The sequence below is a fragment of the Fusarium verticillioides genome, chromosome 2 (genome assembly GCF_000149555.1).
Source record: "Fusarium verticillioides 7600 chromosome 2, whole genome shotgun sequence".
Lineage (NCBI taxonomy): Eukaryota > Fungi > Ascomycota > Sordariomycetes > Hypocreales > Nectriaceae > Fusarium > Fusarium verticillioides.
Window position 1 is genome coordinate 651101 of NC_031676.1, and position 25976 is coordinate 677076.

The 25976-nt window shown below is 48.4% G+C and overlaps 12 protein-coding genes and 1 non-coding gene across 19 annotated transcripts; 5 read left to right on the forward strand and 8 right to left on the reverse strand.

The window, feature by feature from the left end:
* Positions 1-2381: 2381 nt before the first annotated feature.
* On the reverse strand, positions 2382-5379 carry FVEG_06030 (hypothetical protein). 7 transcript variants are annotated; one of them, XM_018894260.1, is made up of 4 exons: positions 5211-5296; positions 4550-5158; positions 3336-4354; positions 2382-3282 (listed from the first exon to the last, which is right to left on the reverse strand). In XM_018894260.1, the coding sequence occupies exons 3-4, from the start codon at positions 3635-3637 to the stop codon at positions 3114-3116; spliced, it is 471 nt and encodes a 156-aa protein (XP_018751298.1). In that variant the 5' UTR covers positions 3638-4354; positions 4550-5158; positions 5211-5296; the 3' UTR covers positions 2382-3113. The 7 variants fall into 7 exon arrangements, with proteins under 7 accessions (XP_018751298.1, XP_018751296.1, XP_018751297.1 ...); XM_018894258.1 differs by having other exon boundaries at positions 4457-5158; XM_018894259.1 differs by having other exon boundaries at positions 4650-5379.
* FVEG_06031 (hypothetical protein) lies at positions 4689-5554 on the forward strand. Its single transcript, XM_018894261.1, has one exon. The coding sequence runs from the start codon at positions 5036-5038 to the stop codon at positions 5432-5434; it is 399 nt and encodes a 132-aa protein (XP_018751299.1). The 5' UTR covers positions 4689-5035; the 3' UTR covers positions 5435-5554.
* A 1340-nt stretch (positions 5555-6894) lies between these two features.
* FVEG_15795 (hypothetical protein) lies at positions 6895-7209 on the forward strand (the record flags this gene model as incomplete). Its single annotated transcript, XM_018904987.1, has 1 exon — positions 6895-7209. The coding sequence occupies one exon, from the start codon at positions 6895-6897 to the stop codon at positions 7207-7209; it is 315 nt and encodes a 104-aa protein (XP_018751300.1).
* A 4-nt stretch (positions 7210-7213) lies between these two features.
* On the forward strand, positions 7214-7596 carry FVEG_06032 (hypothetical protein; the record flags this gene model as incomplete). The annotated part of the gene is made up of 2 exons (XM_018894262.1): positions 7214-7258; positions 7315-7596. The coding sequence occupies 2 exons, from the start codon at positions 7214-7216 to the stop codon at positions 7594-7596; spliced, it is 327 nt and encodes a 108-aa protein (XP_018751301.1).
* Positions 7597-9523: 1927 nt separating this feature from the next.
* Positions 9524-10595, forward strand: FVEG_06033 (hypothetical protein). The gene has a single exon (XM_018894263.1). The coding sequence runs from the start codon at positions 9893-9895 to the stop codon at positions 10259-10261; it is 369 nt and encodes a 122-aa protein (XP_018751302.1). The 5' UTR covers positions 9524-9892; the 3' UTR covers positions 10262-10595.
* A 348-nt stretch (positions 10596-10943) lies between these two features.
* FVEG_06034 (hypothetical protein) lies at positions 10944-11735 on the forward strand (the record flags this gene model as incomplete). Its single annotated transcript, XM_018894264.1, has 2 exons — positions 10944-11484; positions 11533-11735. 2 exons carry the CDS (start codon positions 10944-10946, stop codon positions 11733-11735), a joined length of 744 nt encoding a protein of 247 aa, XP_018751303.1.
* A 122-nt stretch (positions 11736-11857) lies between these two features.
* On the reverse strand, positions 11858-12415 carry FVEG_06035 (hypothetical protein; the record flags this gene model as incomplete). The annotated part of the gene is made up of 2 exons (XM_018894265.1): positions 11858-12024; positions 12070-12415. 2 exons carry the CDS (start codon positions 12413-12415, stop codon positions 11858-11860), a joined length of 513 nt encoding a protein of 170 aa, XP_018751304.1.
* A 672-nt stretch (positions 12416-13087) lies between these two features.
* FVEG_15796 lies at positions 13088-13159 on the reverse strand. The gene has a single exon. It is a non-coding gene; the product is annotated as a tRNA-Gln (tRNA).
* An 89-nt stretch (positions 13160-13248) lies between these two features.
* Positions 13249-15451, reverse strand: FVEG_06036 (hypothetical protein). Its single transcript, XM_018894266.1, has one exon. The coding sequence runs from the start codon at positions 15172-15174 to the stop codon at positions 13435-13437; it is 1740 nt and encodes a 579-aa protein (XP_018751305.1). The 5' UTR covers positions 15175-15451; the 3' UTR covers positions 13249-13434.
* Positions 15452-15751: 300 nt separating this feature from the next.
* On the reverse strand, positions 15752-17522 carry FVEG_06037 (hypothetical protein). Its single transcript, XM_018894267.1, has 2 exons — positions 16693-17522; positions 15752-16643 (listed from the first exon to the last, which is right to left on the reverse strand). The coding sequence occupies exons 1-2, from the start codon at positions 16857-16859 to the stop codon at positions 15965-15967; spliced, it is 846 nt and encodes a 281-aa protein (XP_018751306.1). The 5' UTR covers positions 16860-17522; the 3' UTR covers positions 15752-15964.
* Positions 17523-18619: 1097 nt separating this feature from the next.
* FVEG_06038 (hypothetical protein) lies at positions 18620-20404 on the reverse strand (the record flags this gene model as incomplete). Its single annotated transcript, XM_018894268.1, has 1 exon — positions 18620-20404. One exon carries the CDS (start codon positions 20402-20404, stop codon positions 18620-18622), a length of 1785 nt encoding a protein of 594 aa, XP_018751307.1.
* A 1419-nt stretch (positions 20405-21823) lies between these two features.
* Positions 21824-24180, reverse strand: FVEG_06039 (hypothetical protein; the record flags this gene model as incomplete). Its single annotated transcript, XM_018894269.1, has 3 exons — positions 21824-22611; positions 22656-23620; positions 23668-24180. The coding sequence occupies 3 exons, from the start codon at positions 24178-24180 to the stop codon at positions 21840-21842; spliced, it is 2250 nt and encodes a 749-aa protein (XP_018751308.1). The 3' UTR covers positions 21824-21839.
* A 423-nt stretch (positions 24181-24603) lies between these two features.
* Positions 24604-25973, reverse strand: FVEG_06040 (hypothetical protein). The gene is made up of 2 exons (XM_018894270.1): positions 24831-25973; positions 24604-24765 (listed from the first exon to the last, which is right to left on the reverse strand). Exons 1-2 carry the CDS (start codon positions 25858-25860, stop codon positions 24695-24697), a joined length of 1101 nt encoding a protein of 366 aa, XP_018751309.1. The 5' UTR covers positions 25861-25973; the 3' UTR covers positions 24604-24694.
* Between the last annotated feature and the right edge of the window lie 3 nt (positions 25974-25976).

The following is a 25976-nucleotide window of genomic DNA, read 5'->3' on the forward strand; positions in this document are numbered from 1 at the left end:
TCTGCGACTTTTGATAGCATCTGAAGATGAGATGGGCTATCTGCCACATAGCCGCAAATCGTACATTTGTACCTTTCAGTGACTCTGACTATGGCTTCCTGGGTCTCATTCCTTGCGTAAAAGTTCTCCGCTTCTTTGTGTATTCGGCTCGGATGTCTTGAACCTTCTGCAGTTGCTCAGGAGTCAAGCCGCACTCATCTCGGACAAACTCGCTCCAAGAGCCATTTCTCTGTTTCCCCCATCTTTTGTTTCTCATCCTTTTTCTATGAGAGAGGAGTCACTTGCCCATGTGGTTTCGCTCAAGATATAGTCGAGGTATCACTCAACCGCTCTGAGCGTCCGCGGATGGTAGTGGTATTGGTGTTGTTGGAGTTGTTGTTTTTAGAAGAACTGGAATCTCAGATCGCTCGTTCAGAGCCTCCATTTCAAACTCAAGATCAGCATATTTTCTATTGTTCAATCTTCTTAGCGCACCAGAATACCCCGAGAGATCATCTCTCAAGATCTTGCATCGAGAGGGACGGTTCCTCTGGTGTCAGTGATGAGAATAGTGTCTGATTTTGCGCATGGATAAGGAAGAATCATGTACATGCACCGTCCTCATCACTTGGCGGAAACAAAGGGGCCCGTCTTTGGCACATTAGATCTTTATATTAGATCATGTCTTGATTTTCCATGACTTACGGTAGTGCTCGTTCTAGACCAAGAATTTTAGAATGGTGGTACTTGACGGTTGCTGTTTTGGATCGGCCTTCTCACGGCTCAACTCGGGACATACCATATCCAGCATCCCAGGGACACACTACAGTCACTTGACCCTGCTCAAAAAATTGCATCATGGTTCTCCAAGCCCCCATTCCGTATCAGACTCGTCACTGAGGTGCTATACACCACAATGGTCATTGTCAATTAGACGCTCAAGGAGGCAAACTTCGCATACGGAGCACCCATCGCAGAGCTTTGAGGCCCGTTATCGATGAAGGCATGGTTAAAGAATGGATTGAGTAGGATGCAGAGGATGGATTCGAGCCGCTGTTTGGATGATATGTGATGCCGATGGATGCTGGATGGCGGATTAAACCCAGTTTGCGTTTATTAACGAAAGCAACTTTGACACTTCTGCCAGGTATTTATTGGAAATGGCATGCAGTTTAGGTGAAGTGACTTTGGTATCGCAGCTTCAGGGTGTTTTTTGCTTCTGTCACAGGGCACAGCATCTATAGAGAGCAGTCTTTGGGTCGAGTCGAGGAACCTTGCGTATAAAATTGATGTTGGTTTCACGATTTATTGTACCAATGAGTATGATGCTGGTGAATATGTACATACGCGAGTTGCAACCCAAATCTGTCGTCGCTCAAGTTTGCAGGCGCAGACACCATCCGGCGTTGTCTTTAAGTCGATAAATATTTCGATTCTAGTAGTGGTCAGGCTGTCACATAATATCCTACCACTAAGCTTTTGATAGAATAGTATTAGGTTAGTACTAACGTTCTTTATGAGCTGTATTTATTCAATAATAGGATCTTCCTTCGTTTATACACTATTGTATAATCGAGTAGGCTTGTAGACAATCTTGAGTAGACTGTAAATGACGCAATTGAAACATATCGCATTCCCAGACTTGATTACAGAGCAATGATTGTACAGCTGGGGTAGTAGCCAGAGGTCTAGACCACTATCAGCAACATAGTCTTGAGATATACGTAGTTCGCCGAACTACTTAGCGCGATATAGCTTTGACCTAAACTCGCCAGCTGATCAATACAAGACAATAGCTACCTACCTACATTAGTCTATCGACTTTTCAGCTGTCATACTAATATCGTATATTCCATTCTTGCCACCGGCTAAGCAAGGGAACTAGTCCAGTTCTATCTGAGACAAATGCCATCAATATTCGGTCCCGTCCAAAGCTCGCCTCACCGATACACTTCGGCTGCACAATCCCCCTGTCCCTTCACCTGCAACACCATCATGCAAAGAACTTTCGTTCTCGCACCGACAAAACTCATCGTTCACCGGTGAAACCGACCGTCGGCAACGGCATCAGACTTTTATCGTCAGCAGCCACCAAATGCCCAATACAGAAGCAAATTCTAGACGAACTCTCTTCTCCACACCGGAAACAACACGGCAACTAATGGAAAAATTCTAGATGCTCCAAGGCAACGGGTGGGTAAAAAACCCCCGAGTCAGGCTATCAGGTTCGGCCCCAGCATGGATACTGCGTTGGTGATGGGATCCATGGATGCACTAATGTATGAAGGGGCATACCCGGTCTATCCATCTTGCAGGTTCGCAGAATATCAATGCATGAACGGGGTTAGTCCAGTTGAAGCTGAGTCCAATGGTGGAGATGTAATTATCACAAGGTATCAAATCGGAACGTTTGCTAAATCGCAGTTTTATTGACTCCTCTCAACTCACGGCATCGCGTTGGTATCATTCTGCAAAGGCAAAGGCAAAGGCAAAGACCAAGACACTTCACTGAAAAAACGATGATACTCTTTTTACGAACCTCACTCCGTGCCCCCTGGCAGATAGATGTCAGTAACCCATATCCATCACTCCACTCTGAGCTTCTCTCTTAGAAGCTGCAAAAATCAAGCCGTATAATAATACCATGATACAATACAAAAACACCAGACATTCATCCTAGTCCTTGTATGCTGCAATCTCAAAACGCCAAACCAATGCGCAAACAAAGGGTGCAGTAACCCCCGACAAGACGTAGCGCAATGCAGGTGATGCAATATCATGCAAAACCGAGAAATCCAAAGCTCCAGCGTGCTCCCACGGTGCGATGATCCATCCTTCATGATGGATCGATCCCAACTGCTCCCGGTTTCATAATGCGTTAATGTACAATGAAATGCAAATGTAATGATTTTTTCTCTGCCCTAAAAGGTAGAGTTCAAGAAACTGCGCTGTCGAGGCGCGGGTATCATGCCCACACTGGGCCCTAAAAAGTCGCGAATCCCAAGTATAATATCGAATGTTTCTAGAGTGTTGGCATAGATGTAGATCTAGTCTCACCTAGCCCGTCGAATCGGTGTAAGATGGTTGTGAATGGGAAGTTGAGACACTGCATTGTCTCGTGTCTTAAGATAGACTTATTTCTTGCGTTGGCTACTCGTCGCTGTGATCTTGCTAGTGCTCATCAAGTCGCCAATGTACTTTTGCAAGAACTTGTTGTTGTTATCAAGCTTGTCGTGTTCTTCGCGAACGGCTTCAATGCGGTTGAAGATTGTGAGAAGAGAGTCCTGCAATGCCTTGGCGTGTCTATGAAAGTCAGCGATAGCTCTGAGCGAATTGTTCAATTGTCAAGTCCTTACCTTCTCATTTCTTCGCGCGCAGCCTTTCCAATCCTATCGAGATCCTCGCTCGTTCTCCTGGGACTCATTGCCCTGACGTCATCTGGACCAAAGTCGGGCTCGAGAGGGCCAACTGCTGAGCTGTCGCGAGGGACAACTAGAGGGCCGCTGCTTTTCCGTTGAGGTAGGCTAGGTCGAATAGGGACCGGCTGGTGAATAATGGGCTCGTTATTGTCTTCGGGGCTCGATGATGTGGAAGAATCTGATCGTGCGATTGCATGGGGATGCTCTGCAGGAGCATTTGGGAGTTCGTTGACTGCCATTATAGTATGGTATGGTATGTGGGTGAAGTGGTGATTGTCGCTCGGTTCAAATAACTCGTAATAAGTCGCAACTTGTCGCACAGAGTATACGAGGTTATTGCGACATCCACAATCGTGTGACGACACAGACAGCAGTAATTGAGAAGCACCAAAAGTCAGCCAAAATAGCTAACTCAATGGATGAATGGTATGTTGGTGTAGGTGTCTTAAGAGTCTCGTGAACTCGTCGTCTAGGGGAGTTGTGGAGAGGGGCAAGTCGAGACCAAATAGTTCCACGTGGTTTAAAGTTCTCCAAGTCCGAGCATATACGCTTGCGAGGGAGGCAACGATTCCGGATCCACTAAGGGTGTGATGAGGCTGGATTGTGTTCTAGAGGGCGTTTAGAAGGCGGAGTCGACACGCGGAGAGGCCGATTAGTCTAGCCGCAAATGAACTCGAAACTTGATCGCGATTGAAATCGTGGCTTCGGTAGCGGTAGATAAGATTCGCAAACGCTTGTGTTTGAAGATATCGTGGGTTTGGTGGCTTCAGTCGTGGATTGTGATATCGAAACGGGAGGAATGGGTGTGATTGAGTAAGGGTGGTATGTGTAGTTTAGTCGTCGGGGCTGAAGATGCTGGCGGCAGCAGGTGGCGGTCAGAGGAATACTAGCCTGCTTTTGCTAAAGAATCGAAGCAGGTGGTGGAAAGATTTTGTTGAATTGCGGAGGGGAAGACCCTGCAAAAAGAGAGCGCGAATGTCAGCAGACGAAAAGAACGAAGAGTGAGAATTGGAATTGTTTGATGGCAGGGGCAGCATGCGAAAATAAAAAGCAACTACCTGCAATGTATAGAGAGCAGCAACGTCACATTCAAGGATAAATGCAGGTGCGTAGGAGTGAGTGAACAAGAGGGGATGGATGGGATAACTAACAGTAACAGACAGACAGACAGATTGGAAGGTGAATAATAATCAAGTCGCCGATAGAATAATGATAACTGATAGATAAAAGAAGAAGAGATAGAAGACCAACCAAAAAGTTAAAACGTTAAAAGTTAAATTGAAAGAATATGACGACGAATAAGTCAGAATGACCAATCCCGGCAGTGGCAATATATTCCAAGGCGCAAACAATCATGAAAGTCCAAGAGGCAATAAGGTAGTTTCGGCCAACGGTTGCGGGCAGGGCAGAGGCAGGAAGGACCCTTCTTTTGAAAAGGCAATGGGCAAGCGATGGCGATGGCGATGGCAATGGCGAGACAGGGCAAGGCAGGTTAGGTCGGGTTCGGAATGGAAGTGGCAGGTGGCAGGTGGCAGGTGCTAGGTGCTAGATAGGTGGCAGGAAGAAAGAACCCGGCCAGCAGAAAAAGAAGGAGCGAACCCAGAACAGAAAAGGAAGAGACAAAAGAGGGGAAGGGGATGGACGAAATGGGGATGGGAATGTTAAAGTGGATTTCTCGTCAATTTGATAATTTCGCTGGACCTCAAGCTGAGGGTCATCACTACTTCACTAAAGGGAAAGGTAGGCGTCGGCATATTTTTCTAGTTCTCTCTTTCAGACTCTCTCTACTGTATGTACGGCGACAGTACCTACAGTGTGCCGCTGGGGGGTTCGCAGACACGAGGAGCAGGTACCACTTAATGCTCCGTAGGGCCAGGAAAACCGGCAGTCGAATAATAATGGGCTCTAGAAGAATGAAAAAGAAAAAGACAAGAAGACACAGCAGGCGGGCAGCTACAGTATCATCGTGCCTCCCAAGGATGAGGATGGGAGGAGACCCTTGGAAAGATACAATGGACTTTGGGGGGGCCAAATGAGGAAAGTGACGACAGAACAGGGAGTCATGGGACTTGAGATCGGCGCCCCTCGGTACGGCAAAAACTATCCTGGGCCAAGTGCTTTATCGCATTAAATTATATGGGATTGTACTTATGCAGGCATCTGCCATCGGGTATCCTGACCCAGGCATTCAATGTCGCGGTCCAGCAGGAAACAGCATCCTTGGATTGGATGACAGTGGCACCAGCTTTCTCCTACGCGACTCGACAGCCCCCAAATGGAAGGAAGGCTATGGAAGCTCACATCACTGGCCCTGCCATCGTCTGGGTGCAGGACCGGCAGAGGTACGTATCTCCTCCACTGGAAAACTGACCTCATGCCGCATCCATTATTGAGATGTTCATACTCAACACCACGAGCTTCGCAATTCACGAACGTCGTTATTTAACGAAATCAAGAAAACCCCTCACTACGAGTATTACCGTACGTGGTCCTTACTCATACAGCCACTTTCACAATGTCAATCAAATCACCCTGCCTAATTTGAAAAACAAACAAACCCCCCCCGCCCCTAGGTAGGCCAAGAGTTTAGACGACCTCAGGGAAACGACCCGAGCCTCAGAAACCCCCAGGCCAAGCCTCCTCGTGAGAAGGCCTGACAGAATTTGACCGATCAGCACTCAGTCGTGACGCAATTGTTGGCCCTTGCAGACCACGGTTGAGGCCCGCTTCTGGAGGCTGAATCCCTGCAATAGACGTTGAGTGTCTATCAACTAACCAGCCTCAGTGGGTTTTAGAGGATTCGGAGGACGTTCAGCGGAGAGGCGGCCTAAGAGAGGAAAGAAAACTGAGGACCTTAACCCTAAGTGATGAAAATCTTTAGGAAAACTTAGCCTAAGCTTAGGGGACTCTTTGCCCATCTTATTCTGACAACCTATATCAAGGTTCAGTGTTTTCTTGCCCCATGACGGCGACCTTCTAAGAGTCAGGGCATATCCACTATGACAGCTGTTGCTGGGCTCACTACAGCACGGCCGGTTGTCTTCTCTGACAACGAATAAACTTCGCAACTCTCTTGCTTCTTTGTTTGTTGGAGATCGTCGGTTCTTCTCTTCGCGCCAACCATTCCATCTTTGATACACCATCGTGATTGGGTTTCGGTTGGCCGTTTCCCTGTTGTGTTGGACCCCCCAAGTGCCCACCGAGACTCACCAAAAAGATGCTGTTGCAGGTTGAAAGCAACTGCGGCAGAATGTCCAATACTGACCAACTATTAATACAGTGTTTGTTACTGTCTATTCGTTGGACCAATCCTTGAACGGTGTCGGTCAGGGCACCGAGTTCAGTACTGATTTGCAACTCTTGTGACTTGACCTGCAAATCTTTGTCTGAATTGTCACTCGAAGGAACCCTTCTGGTACATCGTTCAATGATCATTGCCGGTCAGCGACTTATTAGCTGATCGCCATGCTACTCCTGCCAAACCCAACAAGTCGGAATGACAAGGAAGAAGAGCGACCAAGGTTATTCTCGAGTATCAAATTGGCTGTGCCTGGACTTACACCGCACACTCGGGTCCTACAATCCTCTTGGCTGCGATTTCAGCCTCTTTTTTTTTATCATATGGTTCATCGGTGCTTTACAGCTTTGGCTTGCATATCAGTCTGATCTCTCCCGCAGTGCGTTAAGCCATCAATCTGCGTCTCATCCCTTTCGCTCACTGGTTATGGGGTTGCATTTCACTCCGCCCTCGGAAACACAAGAGCGCCATCCAGCAGCAAGTGTCCAGGTAGTACCCCTTCGACTAGTCTGATGTCATGGATCTGCATTCTGCCGCGTCAACTTCCCTACAAAGTCCCAAGGTATCAGGTCTTGCAGGCTCAACAGGCTCAAGGGCGAAACATGACCAATATCACAGTACAGTATTCTCAAAAGATCAACGGTCAACGAAACGGCCACCGTCTTTCGAAACCTCCAATCACTGCCTATCCCTCTCACTTTCCAGGAACGCACAGTCCAAGACGGTCACCTTTGCCCAGGCTTTTCGCGCCCCTCTGATAATGATCATCAGCTCTTTGACCAGGTCCGCAAATCGCAATCTTCTCGTCATTCCTCGCACCGTCCAGCGTCTATACCAGGGTGCTGGTATCGTTTTGGAAGAAACGTGGAAGAAAAGTGGTTCACGGTTGTAACCGACTGACAGCGACAGCATATTTCATCCTGGACCATCTCCTGTCGTTTAGGCAGAACGTTGTTCTCGCCTGGATGTTCCCCGTGACAAGGGCGTACTGAAATGCTGGACCTGTCAGAAGTGAAGTCATCGTGGGAGGTCTCCCAAGCCAAGAACTTGAGGCAACAGCGATACGCTCAATGTCACAGCACCTTTTGGTCTTGACAGTAGTCTCATCCTCATAAGATCGATCATATTGTTTTTTTCTTTCCCAACGTCATCTTGCCCCAAGCTTTCGCCTGTTGACTATCGCTCGGAGACACTTATTCGGCCGAGCGGTTGTTTTATAGGGGTCCCTATATCGCTACCGATAAAAATGGGTGCATGGGGGTCAAACCTGTCAAGGTCGTGTTTAGCCCGTTGGGCAGCGATTCGGCTGTCAAGCTCGCGAGCCTCAATGGTAAGTGACAGGTATGATTATTCGTTTCGTTCCCCTCCAAACCCTCTTTTCTCTTCGAATGTGCTCAATGAGGATGTTCACGATGGTTCGGAGAGAAAAAATAAAAGCGCCGATGACCCAACAACTTGTGGTTCCTCAGCACAGATTACGGTTTAATGTTGTCGGTGTCATTGAAGCATGCTCTCAGTGGACCAAAGTACTTTGATCAACATCCTGCGTGCCTCTGATTTTGCACTCAACTGATGCCGATCCTCTTCTTCTCGTTCGCTGTTTGTCCCACAACTTGAAGTTCATCTCGGAAATCCTTCTCCATTTCTGTCAAAAGATCCACTCATGGTCGGCTCTTGGCAATCCCGCCCCGCTCACACTTGTTGGCCCCATCCCCGTGAGAAGAGAGCGTCAATCTAGCGGTGGACGATAGGTCCTCGAGGGGAGAAGCAGTCACTGTCACTGTGACAGAGATGCAGACCAGTCCCAGTGTGGTGAGCCTTGTCTCAGCCCCAGAGCTGAAGCTCAGTCTGATCGGGTGGCTGACGCCGGTTATCTTGGTTCCCGTCGATGGGTTTCACCAGTCAACTTTCACCAATGCGACAATTCCAATGATTTACACATCATTGTTGCGTTTCCAGTCTCGACCAGTGCCCCTTTGGCGATGCAACGTTTATCAGTCGTTGGCCGGCGTGTACATCAACTGTTGATCTTAAACAGAGCATAACGCTCTTGACACCCCTTGACTTGTTATGCACACTTTGACAAGCCCCCGCTCTGCCCCAGTACTGGTGCTACAGTTGAATGGAAACACCAACCAGATGTTCGTGAACTGTAGACGGCATTATCGGCATCCAAGACTTGGGATACATGTTTCAGGAACTATGATATGAATCATTGGAAGCAGTGTCTCAAATTCTCGTGATGATGCTGTACGACCACATCGATGAGCACCTCTCTTCTTTTTACGAGCTTTGGATGTTGTGTAACACCCTCCCCGCTCCTCCAGCATCCTGAGTGACAATCTCTCGCTATGTTATCCGTCCTGCCGTCTGACTTGGCTCGTCAAGTGACTCTGAGCCGTCGGATCGGCGGGCTGCGTTTACAGTTTAAGTCTACCGACGCAAGGCGATCTCAAGGACGTGTTTGAGACTGAGAGGAATGCCTCTAGCATTTTTGAGCTGTCACCATGTCTGATTAGCCGTGTTATATCCCTTGACACTAGCCAACGTCTGCCACGACATGAAACAACTCATACTAAACATGGGTTTTGGTAGCCGCCCCCATATATCGATTGGTATTCGTCAATATCCATCACTTCAGATGCAACTCAATATCGAGCTTTAGTTTCCCCATGACCTCTTTGAGCTTGATGCGAGAGTCCTAGTGGGCGTTTAGAGTCACCAATACCTCGTGAGCGCAGATCTCAATCCTGCATATCTCACCGTGATTCTTATCAATTCTGCGCATAACCTTTGACAACGGTAGGAGTCTACTGTACTGTACATTTTTAGCTCAAACGGTTGCATCCAAGCGGATGCACTCTGCCTAGGTAAGCTGCAGGCTCCCCTTCACGGAGTCAGCAACGTTCCTGTTGCAAATGTCCTGGGCTATGTCGAAGCAACTTGTCTGTCTTGAAGAGCCAGCCTACGGTGATTATCTCGATTGCCTTTTCCAAGGCAGTATGGGGCCTTGCTCTCTTTGGCAGGAGGTTTAGAAAATAACGTTGCTGCATTTGTCATGGTCAGCTTACCAATGATATCATTGTGTTCTCGTCATTCAAGGCAATGGCTATGTTTCTGGAGGATTTAAGGCTGTGCCAGTCGATGCTGAGCCCAAGTGCGACAGTGTCGATCACCTGTCTGTATTTCATTCGCAATGGAGCAGTTTGAATTTCACCCCGCTTCCACATCTTTCAATCGTGTATGGTCGACTCTCGAGCCGGGCGTCGATGAACTAGTCCTCAACGAGGACTCGCAGACAGGCAGACGTACAACATTACAGCGATGGCAGCCTGGCGCCGGCAATCAGCAGGACATTTTCATCCACGACTACGTTGAGGAGATTTTCATGGTTGAGGGTGATTTGTACGACCAGAATCTGCAGCAGGGTTGGGAGAAGGGCGCGTATGCGTACCGAAAGCCTGGGATGCGGCATGGTCCTTTCAAGAGCGAGGGCGGATGTTTGATGTTTATTGTGTGTATCCCTGTGAATGCGAATGGCAAAGAGGCTGGCGATAGAGTCTGACGGGTAGCTGCATTATTCCCGTTGGGATTTTTGTATTCTGCAGCTCAAAAGGTCTCTGCTGTGCCTTGCATGCGTATGATTTCCGTGATTCAATATGGGGTCGGGATGGGATCGGAAAAGAGGGCGTTTAGGGCCGGGGCCGAAGTCCGGGTTTGGTTCTCGGTCTTGACGAGACTACACAGATTACTCCTGCAAAGACAATCAATTTGATGTTTCAGTGGACGGCAACTCATAAGGCAAAATATCATGCATATATGTGTACAATATATGGTACTGAATCTCGATGTCTGTTCCCAGGTGCTTGGTGTGAATCGAGGGCAGATCAAATGGAACGTATATTACATATACAAAGTGACAGGATCTCATAATATACTGACCTGAAAGCTTACACAATAATTCTATCTAATCTACAGGATCTTATCAATCTCTCGCATTTAAACGCTTTCCAAACAAGTTATTATGACAAGTCTACGGAATGAAGGGATGCAATTTTGGCCCAAGAGTTCGGTCTTGACATGTCGGCCTCGGTGATATCAGCTCAAGACTAACATCTCTCCCGATCTCAATTACCATATTCAGCTCGTAAACATATTCATTTGACTCATATTTCACGTATATAAAGTAAGAGAATCCTTTTGACTTTAAAGTATTATCACTGCCTTCATCGTCAACTTCCATCACCATGGCACCATCACCAACAGCCCTTCAAGCACTCGAGGCGAGTCCTCGCCTCCATGACCTCCTGACACGCCTTCACGCCGAATCAGAAACTCAAGAAAAGGCCATCTCTCAAACCTGGTTCTACCTCAAATATCTCTTTGGCTTCTACCTCACCGGCAAAACATGGTCTACGTCCGCAGACGCTCACATGAGCGATAAGTTCGTCGCTCTAGAGCAAGATAAATGTCTCTTCATGTATCTCCTCGCCCGCAGTATAAACGCCAAGAACATCGTTGAGGCGGGAACTAGTTTTGGTGTTTCGACGATGTATCTTGCTCTGGCGGTAGGACAGAACGTTAATGCTATGAGAGCGAGGGGTGAGAAGGTTACGGGCAAGGTTGTTGGTACGGAGTGGGAGAGTAGTAAAGCTGAGAGGGCGAGGAAGCATTGGAGTGAAGCAGGTGAAGAGGTTGAGCCGTGGATTGACCTGAGGGAGGGAGATTTGAGAGAGACGCTTTCGGAGGAGGGTATGCCTGAGGAGATTGATATGCTGCTCCTTGACAGTAAGTTTCGAGAATCTCAGCTTATGATGGTTTGCTAATGTTGAACAGCTTGGATACCAATGGCTCTTCCAGCTCTGGAGATCATCAAGCCTCGTCTGAAGCGAGGGGCTATCATTCTAGCTGATAACACAAAGATGGCCAAGGCGTTGTATAAAGAGTTTTTGGATTATATCCATGATCCGAAGAATGGATTCAAGACCACTACTACGGCTTACAGTGGTGGACTTGAGATGATTGTGTATCTTCCTTGACAAAGGTCTGGAGATAATGTTGATTTGTGGTTGGAGTTGAGTTCTAAAAGCTATAAAGAGATTATCGGATACACGGGCTTTAAATACATCAGAGATTTATTGAGAAATGCGTGATCCTCCCATTATAGTGAAAAGTCGAGACGGGATGCCAGTCTCCAAGTATACCAAAGATGAGCTCCCAGACCAATCAAGTTCAGATGAATACACATAGCATGCGAAGTCGTAAATCTCTTCTTGATAACCCCCATCGTAGAACTCGGTCCCTCAGCCGTCTTCACTTCCAGCGTCCCTATCTCGTTAGCTTTTATCCCACATGAGACACGAGATGACTTACTCTGCTCAACACGATCCAACATTAGTTGTCTCGTCCTCGGTCCAAATACCATAAGATTAAGTCCCGAGACAAACCCAGATATCGCAAAAGGTATCCAATCGCTCTTATGCTCGATAAGCGAGAGAACACCGTACGGTGGGAGCGTTATAGCTGTGAGGAAGAGAAGAAGAGCTTGGCCTTGGAAGAAAATCGGGAAGAGGGTCTTTTGAAGATTGATATAGGGAGTTCGCGGGAGGTGTTTGAAAGTGACTTTTGTGACGATGAAGGTTTGGTAGAGTTGAGAGCCGAGGAGTGTTGAGAAGCAGAGGAGGTGAACTGGTGCGAGAAGAGTTGTTACAATGCCCATCTTGTCGTATGTTGAGTTACTCCAAAAGTCTTGGTTTATTCGAAGTTGTATATAATTGAAGAATAGGATCTGGAGCTGGCGTTGGGCGTTTCTTATACTTGGAGTTGGGGTGTTGTTGATTGGTGAAGGTTAGATCCGAAGGCATTCGGAAGTTAAGCTTACGTCTGAGATGCGGCGTCACAAAGAGTGGCATTCGTAATCGGACAATGTTGATTTGAGCCTATAGATACTATAGCAAGATACCATAAACATCCTTTTCAATCGAATAATGTCTTATCCATATTGTTGTAATACAGAGAACCAGTCAACGATCTCGTTTAGCATAATCTGACGGAAGCATATAAGACATGCAGCTTCGTTCATAACTGATTGACTTTTATTTTATATATCTAGTCTACATGGTTTCATATATTCTATGCCATGGCCCTCTTGAAGTTTACTAGACCTTCAGCCATGGCCGTCAACGCCGGCCATCTCTTAACCCCGGACCGGATCTCAAGACCCGCTCCAGCATCCGGCCCCGTTCGGCAGCAGAAGAGATCTTCGGATGCAGAGCTACCACAAGTGAGACAAGGAAGCATTCATCACGTCATATAGCTTTAGTGCACACAGACCAAGCAATAAGTCCACCAGAACCTGTTTCACTCACAGAAGCCAGTAGCGCAAAAAGCAAGGTCTCGGAGGGAGTCGAACCCTCGCTGGCGGAATCAGAATCCGCAGTCATAACCGTTAGACCACGAAACCTAAGCGCATGGCGACTTTGTGAATGCCTGCGACTCGATTTACCCACTATAGATTTAGAGACAGCACGACGAAATCGATTGGCCTCACATCTGGAATCTCTTTCAAAGCTGTTTCTGTTTAGAGCAAGCAAAGATTAAATCACTAATTCTATTGCAAATATATCATGAACGAAGGTAGGTATCAGAAGCAAGACTATCACTCAGTCCATATCAAACACAGATTAACAAGGAAATCGCATATTCATAGACATATCATCATGTACTCATAATTTCCCCCTAAGCATCAATGATCTCAAAGTTCACAAGAACCGAACACTGCGTCTCATGTCCCTTGAGATCCAACATGCGAATAAATCTCCATCCCGGCTCAACATAAAGCAATCTCACCGCCGCAACAGCAAACATCGGGTTCCTCGTCCAACTATCATCACTCTTGATAAGCATACGCAGGAAAGTCAGCTCATTATCCTCATACTCCCAAGTCAGCGTCTCATCCCAAAGAGGCTCTGTCGGGGGCGGGTTTGGTCCTCTGTGAAGAAACTCAAGCTTGTGCTGCTTATACGGTTCTGTCTTGCGCTTGGGTGGATCGCCTTTGATATTATCAGGGTGGTACAGCGTGCATGTGAGGTACGGCTTGATGGAGTCTGCCTCTGAGTCGCCGTGCAGAGGGATATCTGTTGCGCCTGCGACGTGAAGACGGAGACGCTTGCTGCGACCTGTGCTCAGTCTTCCGTTTCCGCCGGCGCGCAGAGCAGCGGGCTTGAGGACGTAGCCGTCTGTGCCGCTGAAGAGGGCTTCGTTGAGTTGATTGCTGGTACCAAAGTTTTGCAAGTTCAACGCACAGATCTGAGCTCCGATTCCCCAGTAAGGAACGGGCTTGAGATTGGTGGATGAGATTCGCGTGCCCTTGGGATAAACGCGCATGAGATGGTGGGCGTTGTGTCGGGCGATGTTTGATGCGTGCTCGGGAAGATGAGATGCCAGACCTGATTCAGATACGTTGATAAGATGGTGATGGGGACCGTTGGCGAGAGATCCCTCTTCGAACCACGAGTTGTCCATTGGCTTGACAGACTGCGCGTAGACGCCCAGCTCAGCAAGCTCAGGGATGATGATAGAGGGCTCTTCCTTCTTTCTCTTATCCTTGTACTCCTTTCGCGCAGCCTTTTCCTCTTCTTCGTCCTCCGAGTCATCCGAGTTGCTATCGCTGCTTGAAGGCTCATCCGTAAAGTGATACTCAACAATAACAGCAATCTTTGCACCCAGATCCTCCAGCTTCACATGTTGATCCGAACCAGCCTGTTCTTCGTGACCAATATGTCTAACAGCCTTGCTCAAAAGGCGATCCCCAAAAACATCCTGCATAATATTGACAAGGCGCATCTGACCATACGCGTCGCAGTGGTTCTCCAGCGACAGAAGAATAGGCGAAGGTCTGAAGCCATACTTTTGCGCATCAACAGCTTCTTGATCCGCAGAGTTGCGAATCGTCTCACAAACCAAACGGAACGAAATGTTGGATACTAGGGTATACCCATGAGTGACCTTGGGCTCATCTCTATCATCGCTATTATCCCACGCATCAATCTCAACACATCTCGCCCCCGTCCTGATCGCACTCTCATACGCAGTCGCGCATGAAGACCCGTAAAGCTGATGCGCCATGAGATAAGTATTATGGCTCGAGCTGATAAAGTACTCCGGCAGTGGATGCGACCTATCCATGAGTTCAGGCGGTACGCGAATATGCGGTTTGCTAACGAGTTCCAAGAGCTCGCGCGACGAGTCCTCAGAGTCAATCTTGGCTTCCTTCTTGGAGAGCATCTTCTCTTTGACGAGGAACTCTCGTAGGGCGCTGCTGACTCTGAGGTCTGTTACCATGCGACGGGCGCTGTGGCCACCGCCCGCGACAGTGTTGTTGTCGATCTCCTCGCCGAAATCTTCATCGTTGGTGCGCCGGCTTTTGGAGGAGAAGGGGTTGAGGTCGCCGATGCGGGTTGCGAGTTCTGAAGCCATGACGTACGTATGTTGTGAAGATGGAGGAGAAGAAGGGAAGTGGGATGAGATGAGGGGCAGCTGAGGGGAGCTTTCAGCTATAGCTGTAGCTGTAGCTTGTCTGTAGCTGAGCTAGAATGATTGAGATGTAAGAGTAGAGTGAAACGAGTACTAATGTAATCAGATCATTTGATCAACAGCGAAAAAGAAACAAGAATTATATGTCGCATGGAGTCACTCATCATGGTTTAAATCAAGAATCGATATAAAGATGATGAATGCACTGCCCCGATCGAATAATGTCACATCTTGGCTGTTCTCACTTGCTTGAATTCTCCGCATCAAACACCAAAGAATTAGACGCCAAGCAGAACCTCACTAGCCAAGTCAGCTCTTCGCAAAAAGTCCAAGGCATGGATGTGCCAATATTCACGGCATCTGAAGCCGAGTTGGCACAGACTCAAGAGTCGTTATTTGCTGCATCGTGTCTCTCTGTGGATACCACAAGAGCTTCGCCACAAATTGTCACCAGGCCAAGCTCTTGGGGTTTTGGGGTTTTGGTTGGTCTTGTCGTATTATTTGCTTAGATGCCGAAAGTCTGAGAACGCCTTATAATATTTCGAATAGCATGCTAATCTTTACTTATTTCCATAGACTTAGCAGTCAAGACCGTACATAAATATTTGGTGACATGCGATAAGATGCAGCACTCGTGCATCGTGACTTTTGGCATATAACCGACTGAGATTCCCCAACCCAAACCATATTCCTTCCAGAATGTCATACACTCAATACACTACCTACCCGAGTCCTAAGACCGAAAGAAAACATGATACTTCTTTTCGGAAACACGCGCTGGCATATGTTTATGCCCAATGATGCCTCTCGCTCTCTTTCTTCTTACATCCTTATCACCCAAGCAGACCCAGTAGCCTGTTCGAGGTTTGCATTTCGCCAATGGCCTCCAGTGTCGTTCCACCTCACCAGTCTCATGCCTCTGCTTCACTGTCCAGCCCTGTCGAAGCGCAAGACTTCTCTGCACAGCATAAGTACTCGTAGGATAGGCGATTGAAAAGTCGACATGGGGTTTGAGGTAAGGCACCATTTGGTCGACTTTCAAGATGATGTTCCTCTCCACGAGCAAGATTCGTTCCTTGGTCGAGTACTTGTCAGTGTCGCGGAGTTGTCCATACGACTTGGGAATCATGTCTCCTTGTAAAGAAACATAAAGTTTCTTGATGTTCGGGAAAATATTGGGGATGGCCTTGAGAAATTGCCTAAAAGACTCCATGTCGCTTAGAGGAGGAACGAACCTAGAGTGGTCCTCGATGTCTGGCAAGATCCATGGTGCACACTCCCAAATGATTTCGACAGACGTGATGGAATTTAGTCGCTGTTGCTGGAAGAAGTCGTGCATGTTCATGATCATTGATTTGCTTGCCGTATGAAAAGTATTCGTAGCGTATAAGACATGAATCCCTTCACGATAACTATATGTGATTTTAGCAAATCCCTTGACCAACAGAGCGAGCTACTAACGCTTGCTTGCAGGAGAGGAGCCATGCCATAGCTCCAATTAAGCATTTCTCCGGATCGTCACCAGGCCAATGCTCACATTGTGGTTTAAACCCATTTCTGCCATTCCAACCATACACGCACTCATCGTCGCAAGGCTGAGGATCATACCCAGGGCCACGCGAGTCCATCAAACCAGAAGGGGGAAGCCGATGGCACACAGAGCTTCGCCATGCCCAGCTTTGGTCTGGATAATTCAACCAGTCGAAAACAGCATTGCCAGGGTTTGGATAGGTTATCCAGGCTTGAGAAGTGCCATACTAAGGCACCTGTCTAACACCAGCATGACGGTCGACGTCGGGAAGGATTGGGCGACTATAAATCAAATCCACATGAAGAGTTCGGTCTCCAAACGCAAGACGCAAGATCCTCGCACGGATTTCGCTCGGGAGTCGTTGAAAGAATGGGCCGTTCGCCTTCACAGTTGCCAGTGTGATAGAATGTTGAGGCTCTGGAGTAAGAAGCCGACGCGGTTTTCCATCATGTGACGATGGTAGAGGAGGCGTGCATAGTTCCGGTATCCCATGAAGCCCAGAGGGGTAGCTTCTCATCATATTGGGCGAGAAAGGTTCTCATTTGAGAAATAATGAAACAGGGAGAGGAGGAGTAAAAGATAGGGTGGGAAGCTCTGTTGTTGTTTTGAGGTGATATGGAGTTTCGATTAACTGGGCAAAAGATATTGCGAAAAGCTGTAGGGTATTAATAATCTCGATCTTGAAATAGATTCATACGTATAACGGAGTCAATATATGAAATGCAATATCGAGCGCTTTGGAATTTATCACAAGTTTTGAACTCGGAGGAGATTCTCTCTCATCTTCCTTCCCTCGTCTCCAGGGTATCTCCAGAGCTCAAAATGGAAGCCTTGCGCACCAGGCATCAAGGCACCGAGAAGCAGCCCCACTATCCTCACGACGCGTAGAAAAGAAAAATCTCGAAATTTTATTTGACTTCTTTTTTTCTCTTTTCCCTCCAATTCAAAATATTGAACAACGCAAAAAACCACGTTCATGTTTCTCTAATAATTGATGCGAGGTGCGTCGAAAGGCCTGCGCCCAGGACCATCGATTCAGAGGAACTCAGAATGGAGAGAAAAGCGAACAATCTTGGGTGCGGTGCTTCCCTCGACGATGGGGAGGAGCGCAATGATTGAACGTACATACTTTGAGATGTAGTATCTACTCGTGATAAATGACCTGCTGATGGGAGTCAGGGTCTGTGAATGTTTGAACCGTCAACTGTAACGACGCTGAAGGATGATCAGCATAAGATCTACCCGTGCTGCATGACATGCACACAACAATGCACTGTATCTACGATGCTACAATGCGAATGTCTTGATATTGTTCTTTCAAAGGCAATGAGGCTGAAGAGTCTGCTACTTCCATCCCCTTGCAAATGTTAGATGCCTGTCCCACAGAACCGGGGTCCAATCAATATAGTCAAACTCTGCACTGTCAACATTGACCTCACCTCACTCAAACAACCATTTATGCTACATCACAAGAATCAAGAACATTTGAGACAATCAGTTGAATTCGAGCAACTATTTGGAGCTATCCTGACCATGCCTATCGACTCATGCCAAAAGCAGAATCGTATTTGAAAAAGCAGCAAACTCAAGCCATCCACTGCCGTTATCCAGAAATAAAGTACAGCAATATTAAGCTGCAAGAAGAGAAAAGAGGAACTCGTCCTCCCGCATGGCCATATCCACCTGTTCATTTTGTCTCTGTTATTTCTTCGAGCGTATTTTTTGCTAATTTTGGTAGATAAAGAGTGACGAAAAATATCACCGACGTACTGTAAAAGCAAACGATCGGATTCAAAAGCCATCGACACCTGGAGATGTTAGAAGATGCTCGATGTGAGAATATGATGTGGAACTTGCTTATTCCTCGGGCATGTCGGCAATGCTGCGAGCTGCTGCCTTGATGGCAATTAGATCCCGCTTAGCCGCAAAGTTCTCAGACTTGAAATCCCGAGTATCGTAGTGAGAGTCGGGACCTCCAGGACCAGTAGCACCATCATCGCCATCGACGGCATCGAGAACTGCCTCGGCAGCGCGCTTGGCCTTCCAGCAAGGCTGTCCTCGCCACATGCACCAGCGCTTATCCTCCTGAAGAGTGTTGAGGTCGCGTTTGGCGGTAGCGTTGGGAGCAGCATCAGGGAAGAAGGTCTCGAGCTCGAGGCTCTTGAAGTACTCTTCGGGACTACCACGCGCAGACAGGGCGATCAGGTTGGCGAGCTCGACGATGGAGCGCTTGGCCTTGTGGGCGGCGTCGCGGGGGAGATGAGCGGTGCTGGGGGTGTCGGCGGATCGGGTGTCAAGGGATCGAGTCGCGTGGAGGGCGTTGGAGAGAGCTTGACCGGCATCACGCTTGGCTTTCCAGCATGGCTGTCCTCGCCACATACACCAGGGCTCGGGAGCAGCGTCGCGCTTAGTCTTCCAGCAGGGCTGGCCACGCCACATGCACCAAGGCTCAGGAGTAGCATCACGCTTGGTCTTCTTCCAGCAAGGCTGGCCTCGCCACATGCACCATCTAGGTTCATTCTCAGCCTCGGGGGCGGGTTCAGGGGCAGCGGCGCGCTTGGTCTTCTTCCAGCATGGTTGTCCACGCCACATGCACCAAGGCTTGGGCTGGGGCTCAGCGGCGGGAGCGGCTTCGCGGGTCTTGAGCTTCATCTTCTCCTTCCAGCAGGGCTGCCCGCGCCATGTGCACCAAGGCATGGGCTCAGCAACTGGATCAGGTTGAGGGGCAGCAACGGGCTCAGGCTCTCGCTTGGCCATTCTCATCTTCTCCTTCCAGCAAGGCTGGCCTCTCCAGGTACACCAGGGCATAGGTTCAGCAACAGGATCAGGCTGAGGAGCGGCGACAGGTTCGGCAATAGCCTCACGCTTAGCCATCTTCTCCTTCCAGCAGGGTTGGCCCCTCCAGGTACACCATGGCATGGGGTCGGCAACGGGGTCGGGTTGAGGAGCGGCGATGGGCTCGGGAATAGCTTCAGCTTCACGCTTAGCCTTCATCTTTTCCTTCCAGCATGGCTGGCCTCGCCAAGTGCACCACGGCATCGGCTCGGCAACTGGGTCAGGATGGGGTGCAGCAACTGGCTCCGCGATGGCCTCTCGTTTAGCCATCTTTTCCTTCCAACAAGGTTGGCCGCGCCAAGTGCACCAGGGCATGGGGTCGGCAACAGGATCGGGTTGAGGGACTGCGACAGGCTCGGGGATAGCCTCGCGCTTGGCCTTCATCTTCTCCTTCCAACAGGGCTGTCCTCGCCAGGTACACCAAGGCATAGGATCAGCGACGGGATCAGGTTGAGGAGCTGCAATAGGCTCGGGAATAGCTTCACGCTTAGCCTTCATTTTCTCCTTCCAGCACGGCTGTCCACGCCAAGTACACCAGGGCATCGGATCAGCAACAGGGTCAGGCTGAGGCTCAGGGACAGCATCACGCTTCTGATTAGGACCGCAGAAGTGCTCACGGCCAGCCTTGCAGATGGCATCAGCGTTCTTGTCGCCCTTGCCAACGAGCTCCTCGCATGGCTTGCCCTTGTAGTCGAGGTTGCAGAAAGGGGTGAAGAAATCCGGGCCGAAGTTGTCGATGGCGGACGGCGGAGGTGCCGCGAGTGCGGCTCCGGCCACCGCGGCCAGAGTAACGAAGGAGTATTTCATCCCAGGAGGTTTGTGTGTCTCAGTAGTGAGTGAGTGTTTTGAAGTGTAAAAGTTGTTAAAGTGAGTGGTACTCGTAAAAGAGTTGTCGTGTATCAAAGGTGTTTTGAGATATCGTTGTCCTTCTTTCGATGGGAACGAGTCTGGAGAGAGAAAAAAGGAGAGTATTTATGATGGAATTGAGTAGTTTTTTATGGATCTTGAGTTCTGTGTTCATGATAAAGATTGAGAAGTTGGCCATCCTGAGAGAAAGAGAATTTGCCCGTGCATACACACACTCGCTCTGGTTGTGGTGTTGCAAGGCTTCTATTGAGGTCTATTGACGCTTTGCGGGGTCAATAAGCCCCCTTCGCTCTTCGGTTCGAACAGTAACAGTCAATGCGAGATTTCTATTCCCAATAGAACCAAATCAAAGACGATCAAAGACGGTACAAGCCACGAGGTGTATGTAAAAGATATCAAAGCTTCCTCCAAGAGTGTGAATAACTTTGCGGCTTATTCACAGAAGCCAACTACTCCTAGCTTAACGATATGTGACACTTGCAACTCATTCGTCTCGCTTTTTATCTGCCAGACGCGAATGCACGAGGAGATTAATCTTGGCGGGCGGGATAAACGTTGGTTCATGCGAGTTTGGCGGGTTTATTTGGCTATTGACGTCTCTCGGTGCTTAGTGAGGTTCTATTGACACCCAAAAAGGGTAAGGGGGCGGTTGTGGCCTACAAACGGCGAGAGGAGATGAAACAAACCTACTTTTCTCTTTGAGAAGTGGCTTTGAGAGAGTTTGGGAGTGTTTGAGAAAGAAAAATGTTTATTTTGGGTTAACTTGTACTTGCTGTGGTTATGCTACGACTGTAATATCAGTTAGGGGTGATGTTGTCAGTCACTGCGCACTGAACTTGAAGATATCTTCAGTTCATAGTGGGGGGTTATCGTAAAGGGCCAGCACAGTCATAACTCAATATCTATAGGCTTTCAATGAACAACATCATCTGTGCTGATATCTGACAACACAGGTGCTTAATATCCTGGCGCCGTCTGGCAGTGTCAAGCATTGCGGCGCCCACCCATGACAGCAACCAATTATCTATGAAGTATAGTGGATCTAAGAAGTCCATATGGTTGATATCCATGAGAGACTTAGAAGAAAAGGCAAAAGCACTGACGGCGGAAGAGTGTCGAGACTGTTCCGCCTCATGTAAACGCCACTCCTATGTGACCACTCGACATCACAAGCATATGAGTAGTCTCTTTGACGATGATCAATGCCATATCAGAACACATACAAATGTTCGTCTTGCGTTCTTTGTTATGGGACGCTGAGAAGGTTCTTGATTGACTCAAAAAGGGTCTCAATAGATTCAGGGGTGATGACTTTGGCCTCTCAAAGAGACACAACTTCACCCAGGCAAAGCCCACTAACTGCTCCATGCGTTCTTCACTTCCTAGGATCCCAGTTCTTATCCACCTGATCCAACAGGCCCTTTTCCCCCAACACCTTGGACCCCAGGATCTTCTCAAGACTAACCAGCTTGAAGCTCGCCTCAGCACTGGTCTTGCCATTGGGCAGTTGGTTCGCATCATCGTGCACAACCACCAAACCATGAGGGAAATCCTTGTTCAGAGCCGTTCCCACAGCTGTTATGCCGTCTGTGTTGGACACGGGGTCGATCTGCCCGTCTGATGACTCTACGAGTGTGAAGGTGGTAACGAACTCGTGAGGAGCGGCTCGGCGGTAGACGTTGTATGCGCTGACGCCTTGGCATGATACTAGGATGAAACCCTCCGTGGGCTTGGAGCCGTAGACGAGGGTCACGCCTTCAACGTCGCCGTAGAGGTTGCCATCGCCGACTTTGCCGATTACTACACCCTTGTCTTTTGAATCGGGCTCTGCGTCGTATCGCCACAGGGCAGAGGGTTCTTCGCCGAGGAAGATCCAGCCGTTCTCCTCGTCGGATACACAGCCTTCTACTTGGCCTCCACTGCCGCCTTGGAACTCTCGGACAAGCTTTGTCTGGAGTTCTCCTTTAGATGTGGAAGTGAGTTCGTACTGGAGATATCGTGCTGACTTCTCGTTGACGAAGAGATATTGCTTTCCTGTCTTGGGTGACTTGTAGGTGCATGAGCCGTAGACTTTGTAGTCATCGACAACAGGGTGAATACCGCCAGGAATGTTGGTCAATGTGCCGTTGGGCAACATCTCGAAGAGACTTGGTCGTCAGATAAGTTCAAATAACAGGGAGAAGTAACTTACCAGAGAGTATCATCAGCTCTACAAGCAGCAAAAGCGAGGTCAACCTTTCGATTACCTGCCTTGAAGCCATAGATCATGTCGACATTGTTAGGTTCGCCAGCTGTGAAAGACTGGAGAAGATTACCAGCCAAGTCGAAGACCCCAAGACCAGCTTCCTTTCCAGACTTCATCGTCGTGACGATTCGAGACTTTTCCGGTCCCTCAGGCGAGATCCAAATGGCGGGATCATCGCCATCACCAAGACGAGATTCAGTCTCGTAGGTTGGCTCGATGAGAAGAAACGAGCAGTGAAGACCACCCCATCCCTTGTCGCATTTACACTCGTTGGGTCCAACACACTTCCCATGGCCGGAACACTTGTCGGTGCAGGTGAACCTACTGCAGGTATTCCCAGCAAGCCCAGCGAAGCACTCGCATTTGCTCTTCTTGTCCTTGATACAGTAGCCGTTTCCCCCGCAAGTTTTGCAGATTGACTCAGTCTTGGTGTCTGTCTTGACCTTTCTGGGGTCGTACTTCGTGTTGGTCTCAAGCTTGAGTTTCTCCAAAGCATTCTCAAGGGACGAGACAGCGAAACCGTTGACATCCTCTGACTCAATGGCGTATGTCAGAGCACCAGCAGGATACTTGCTCGTAGCACCTTGATATATGTTCAGACCCTGCACTTCAATGTCTTCTTGGCCGGTCAAAGATAATGTGCCCTTGAGCTTGAAAGAGGAATCGTAGACAGCGACTTTGTCAGTCTGGGCGACAAATAAGTAGTCGGAGCCCTTCTTGGGAACGTAGACGGCCAAGCCGGTCACATCGTCTTCTGCCTTGCCAACCTTGGTGATCTTGGGCGCTTTTGTAGACTCTTTAAGTGAAAAGGCATAAACGCTCTTGTCGTCATCTGTAGAGATGTACATGCGAGACTCGGAGCGTGAAACGGCACATCCCGATGTTTCAAAGTCAGTAGGGAAAGTTTGGATCTAGCAAGTTAGCAAACATTATCACCTCTTCTCCGAGGAAAACACACCTGGACAAACTCAAATGACTTCTTCGTCTCCTGGAGGAGTAGTTGAACTGCCTGTCCTTTTCCAAACAAGTAGACATAATCGTTCCCAGCAGGACTCTTCCAACTGCACAGCGCAGACCAATCTCCTAGAACTTTAAAGTCTACGTCTTTGATCTGCTTAAACTTTGGCATCTCATAAGCGCGGACAACAGAATCAGGCTGAGCGATAGTGACGAGGATATCCTTCTTGTTGACATCGTAAACTGTCGTGACAAGCTTGCTGCGTCCAGGTGTTTTCGCAGCGACTTCTTCCAACGGAGCCTTTGAATTGAGATCATAGACGTGAAAGCCTCCCTTATCAGGACCCCCATCGTTTCCAATCAATAGAGGTTTCTGCTCAGAGTAGTAAACAGCAGTCCAATCAGACTCGACGTCGCCGGTGTAAGCAGAAACCGCAACGTCTACGTCCACCGCCTTGACGAAACATATCTGGAGAACAACAGCCAATAGGCCAACGAGACTTGAACCAACCATGATTGCCAGGATAGTACTCTTCCTCTGCAGAAAAGAGTAGTCTCTACTTTTGCCTTCCATTGGATCCTTTTTTATATGATCTTCGCTCGAGGCACGTGCTACGCTCAATTGGTCACTTATGCCGATGGATGGTAATAGCTGAAATGTCCTGCCAATTTTGGTCGAGGGCGACATCGAATTCTACACCGAGCACTTTTGTGAAACGATGCTCGTGTTGCAAAGGTGTAGTTCTATTGGGTAGGACAGGGATTAGGAATTGGGGGTTTATTAGCGGGCATGTTTATCGTGTGTAGAGTTGTCTATTCATGACAGAAATGTTCTGATGCTGAGGGAAATATGAAGAGGCTAGACAGAATAAAGTAAATAAGCTTAATTAGCTTCATGACGTTATTCTAGTGCTGTGCTGTGTTGGAGGAATTTTGTACTTGAATTCTTCTCAGCTTTATTGTTGTTTACCTCTGACCTATTGTTCATGCAACGCTGTTTTGAAACGTCGATCCTAGCCGTTGCAAGATTAACGACCGTTTTTATAGGAAACAAAGTTTCTTTTCCGGGGAATATCATCTGCTATCATAAGATCTTCACCTAAGATTATTATGATTAGTCTAATCCACCTTCAGAGTTTCCCTTCAGGCCCATCGCAAGATTACCCAATAAACCCTGGGCTGCTGTAGCCAGGAGACCAGATCGATGAGTCTGCACTTCTTCAGCGAAACTTATGCGGCTCTTGTGCCAATGAAGCCAGTTCTCTGCTCTAGCTCCTTCATCAGCTCGAAGCAATCCTACACTCACATCAACTACACTTGAATCTGCAGCATCTCGCCAAAACACAGTTGCGCCACATCCGCCGCAAAAGTGACGAACTGCACCTTGCGATGATTGATATGCTTTCAGAGCACCCGTCGGTAGCCTCTCAAAGTCCAATGGAACCTCTGATCCTGAGCCATCTGTAGGAGGAATCAATATGTTTGCTCGGGGGATAAAAGCCCAGGTCTGTATCTCGAACCCAGAGGCCAGCCGGCAAGATTCACAGGCGCAGGTTCCAGCGAGATATCTGTCTCCTTTGATCCACCACTTATCGTCTGATGGGTTTGACGTGATGGACTCGTCAGTAGAACAGTAAGGATACATAAGGTCAGGATAACTGCGATGCGGCAAATAGCTGGCCTCGTTCGGGCGTGTGATGCGAAGATGGATAGCCTCGCATGCACAAAGCGCATAGAGATGTTTCGGTTTCGGTGTAACTGAACCCGAATACGCGCGATTCGAAGAATTCTGCTGTGCCTCAAGAGGAAGCCATACCGACGCACCTCCGTCGATGGTATCTTCCACTTTCTGGTGCGACGTATAACTCACTCTTCCGCTTGAATCATCGCTTCTTGTGATGACACCTGTAGCCACTCCCCACCTCGACTCGCCGTCTTGATCTTTGTGTGATTGATATACATGGCAGCCACATGTCGAGCAGAAATATCGGCACACATCATCATTCCCCTCAAAGACACTCAACCCGTCAAAAGATCTCGGTTTTTCGGTCGGAAGATAGGACGTGAAAAGCAAGCCAGTCGAATAACGGCAAATATTGCAGTGACAGAGAGAAACATCAGAAACCGTTTCGGTCTCCGAAGTCTCTCCCACATGCCGAGAAATGCTTCCGCAAAGACACGTTATCCAATGCATCGTTACCAAATTCTAACGTTTTAGTCGATAAAAGAATAGCACATGATAGTGCTTATGGCTTAAACATGTGTCAAAGTGAATTGATGACGACACCGGAGAACCCCGGATTCTGCAGA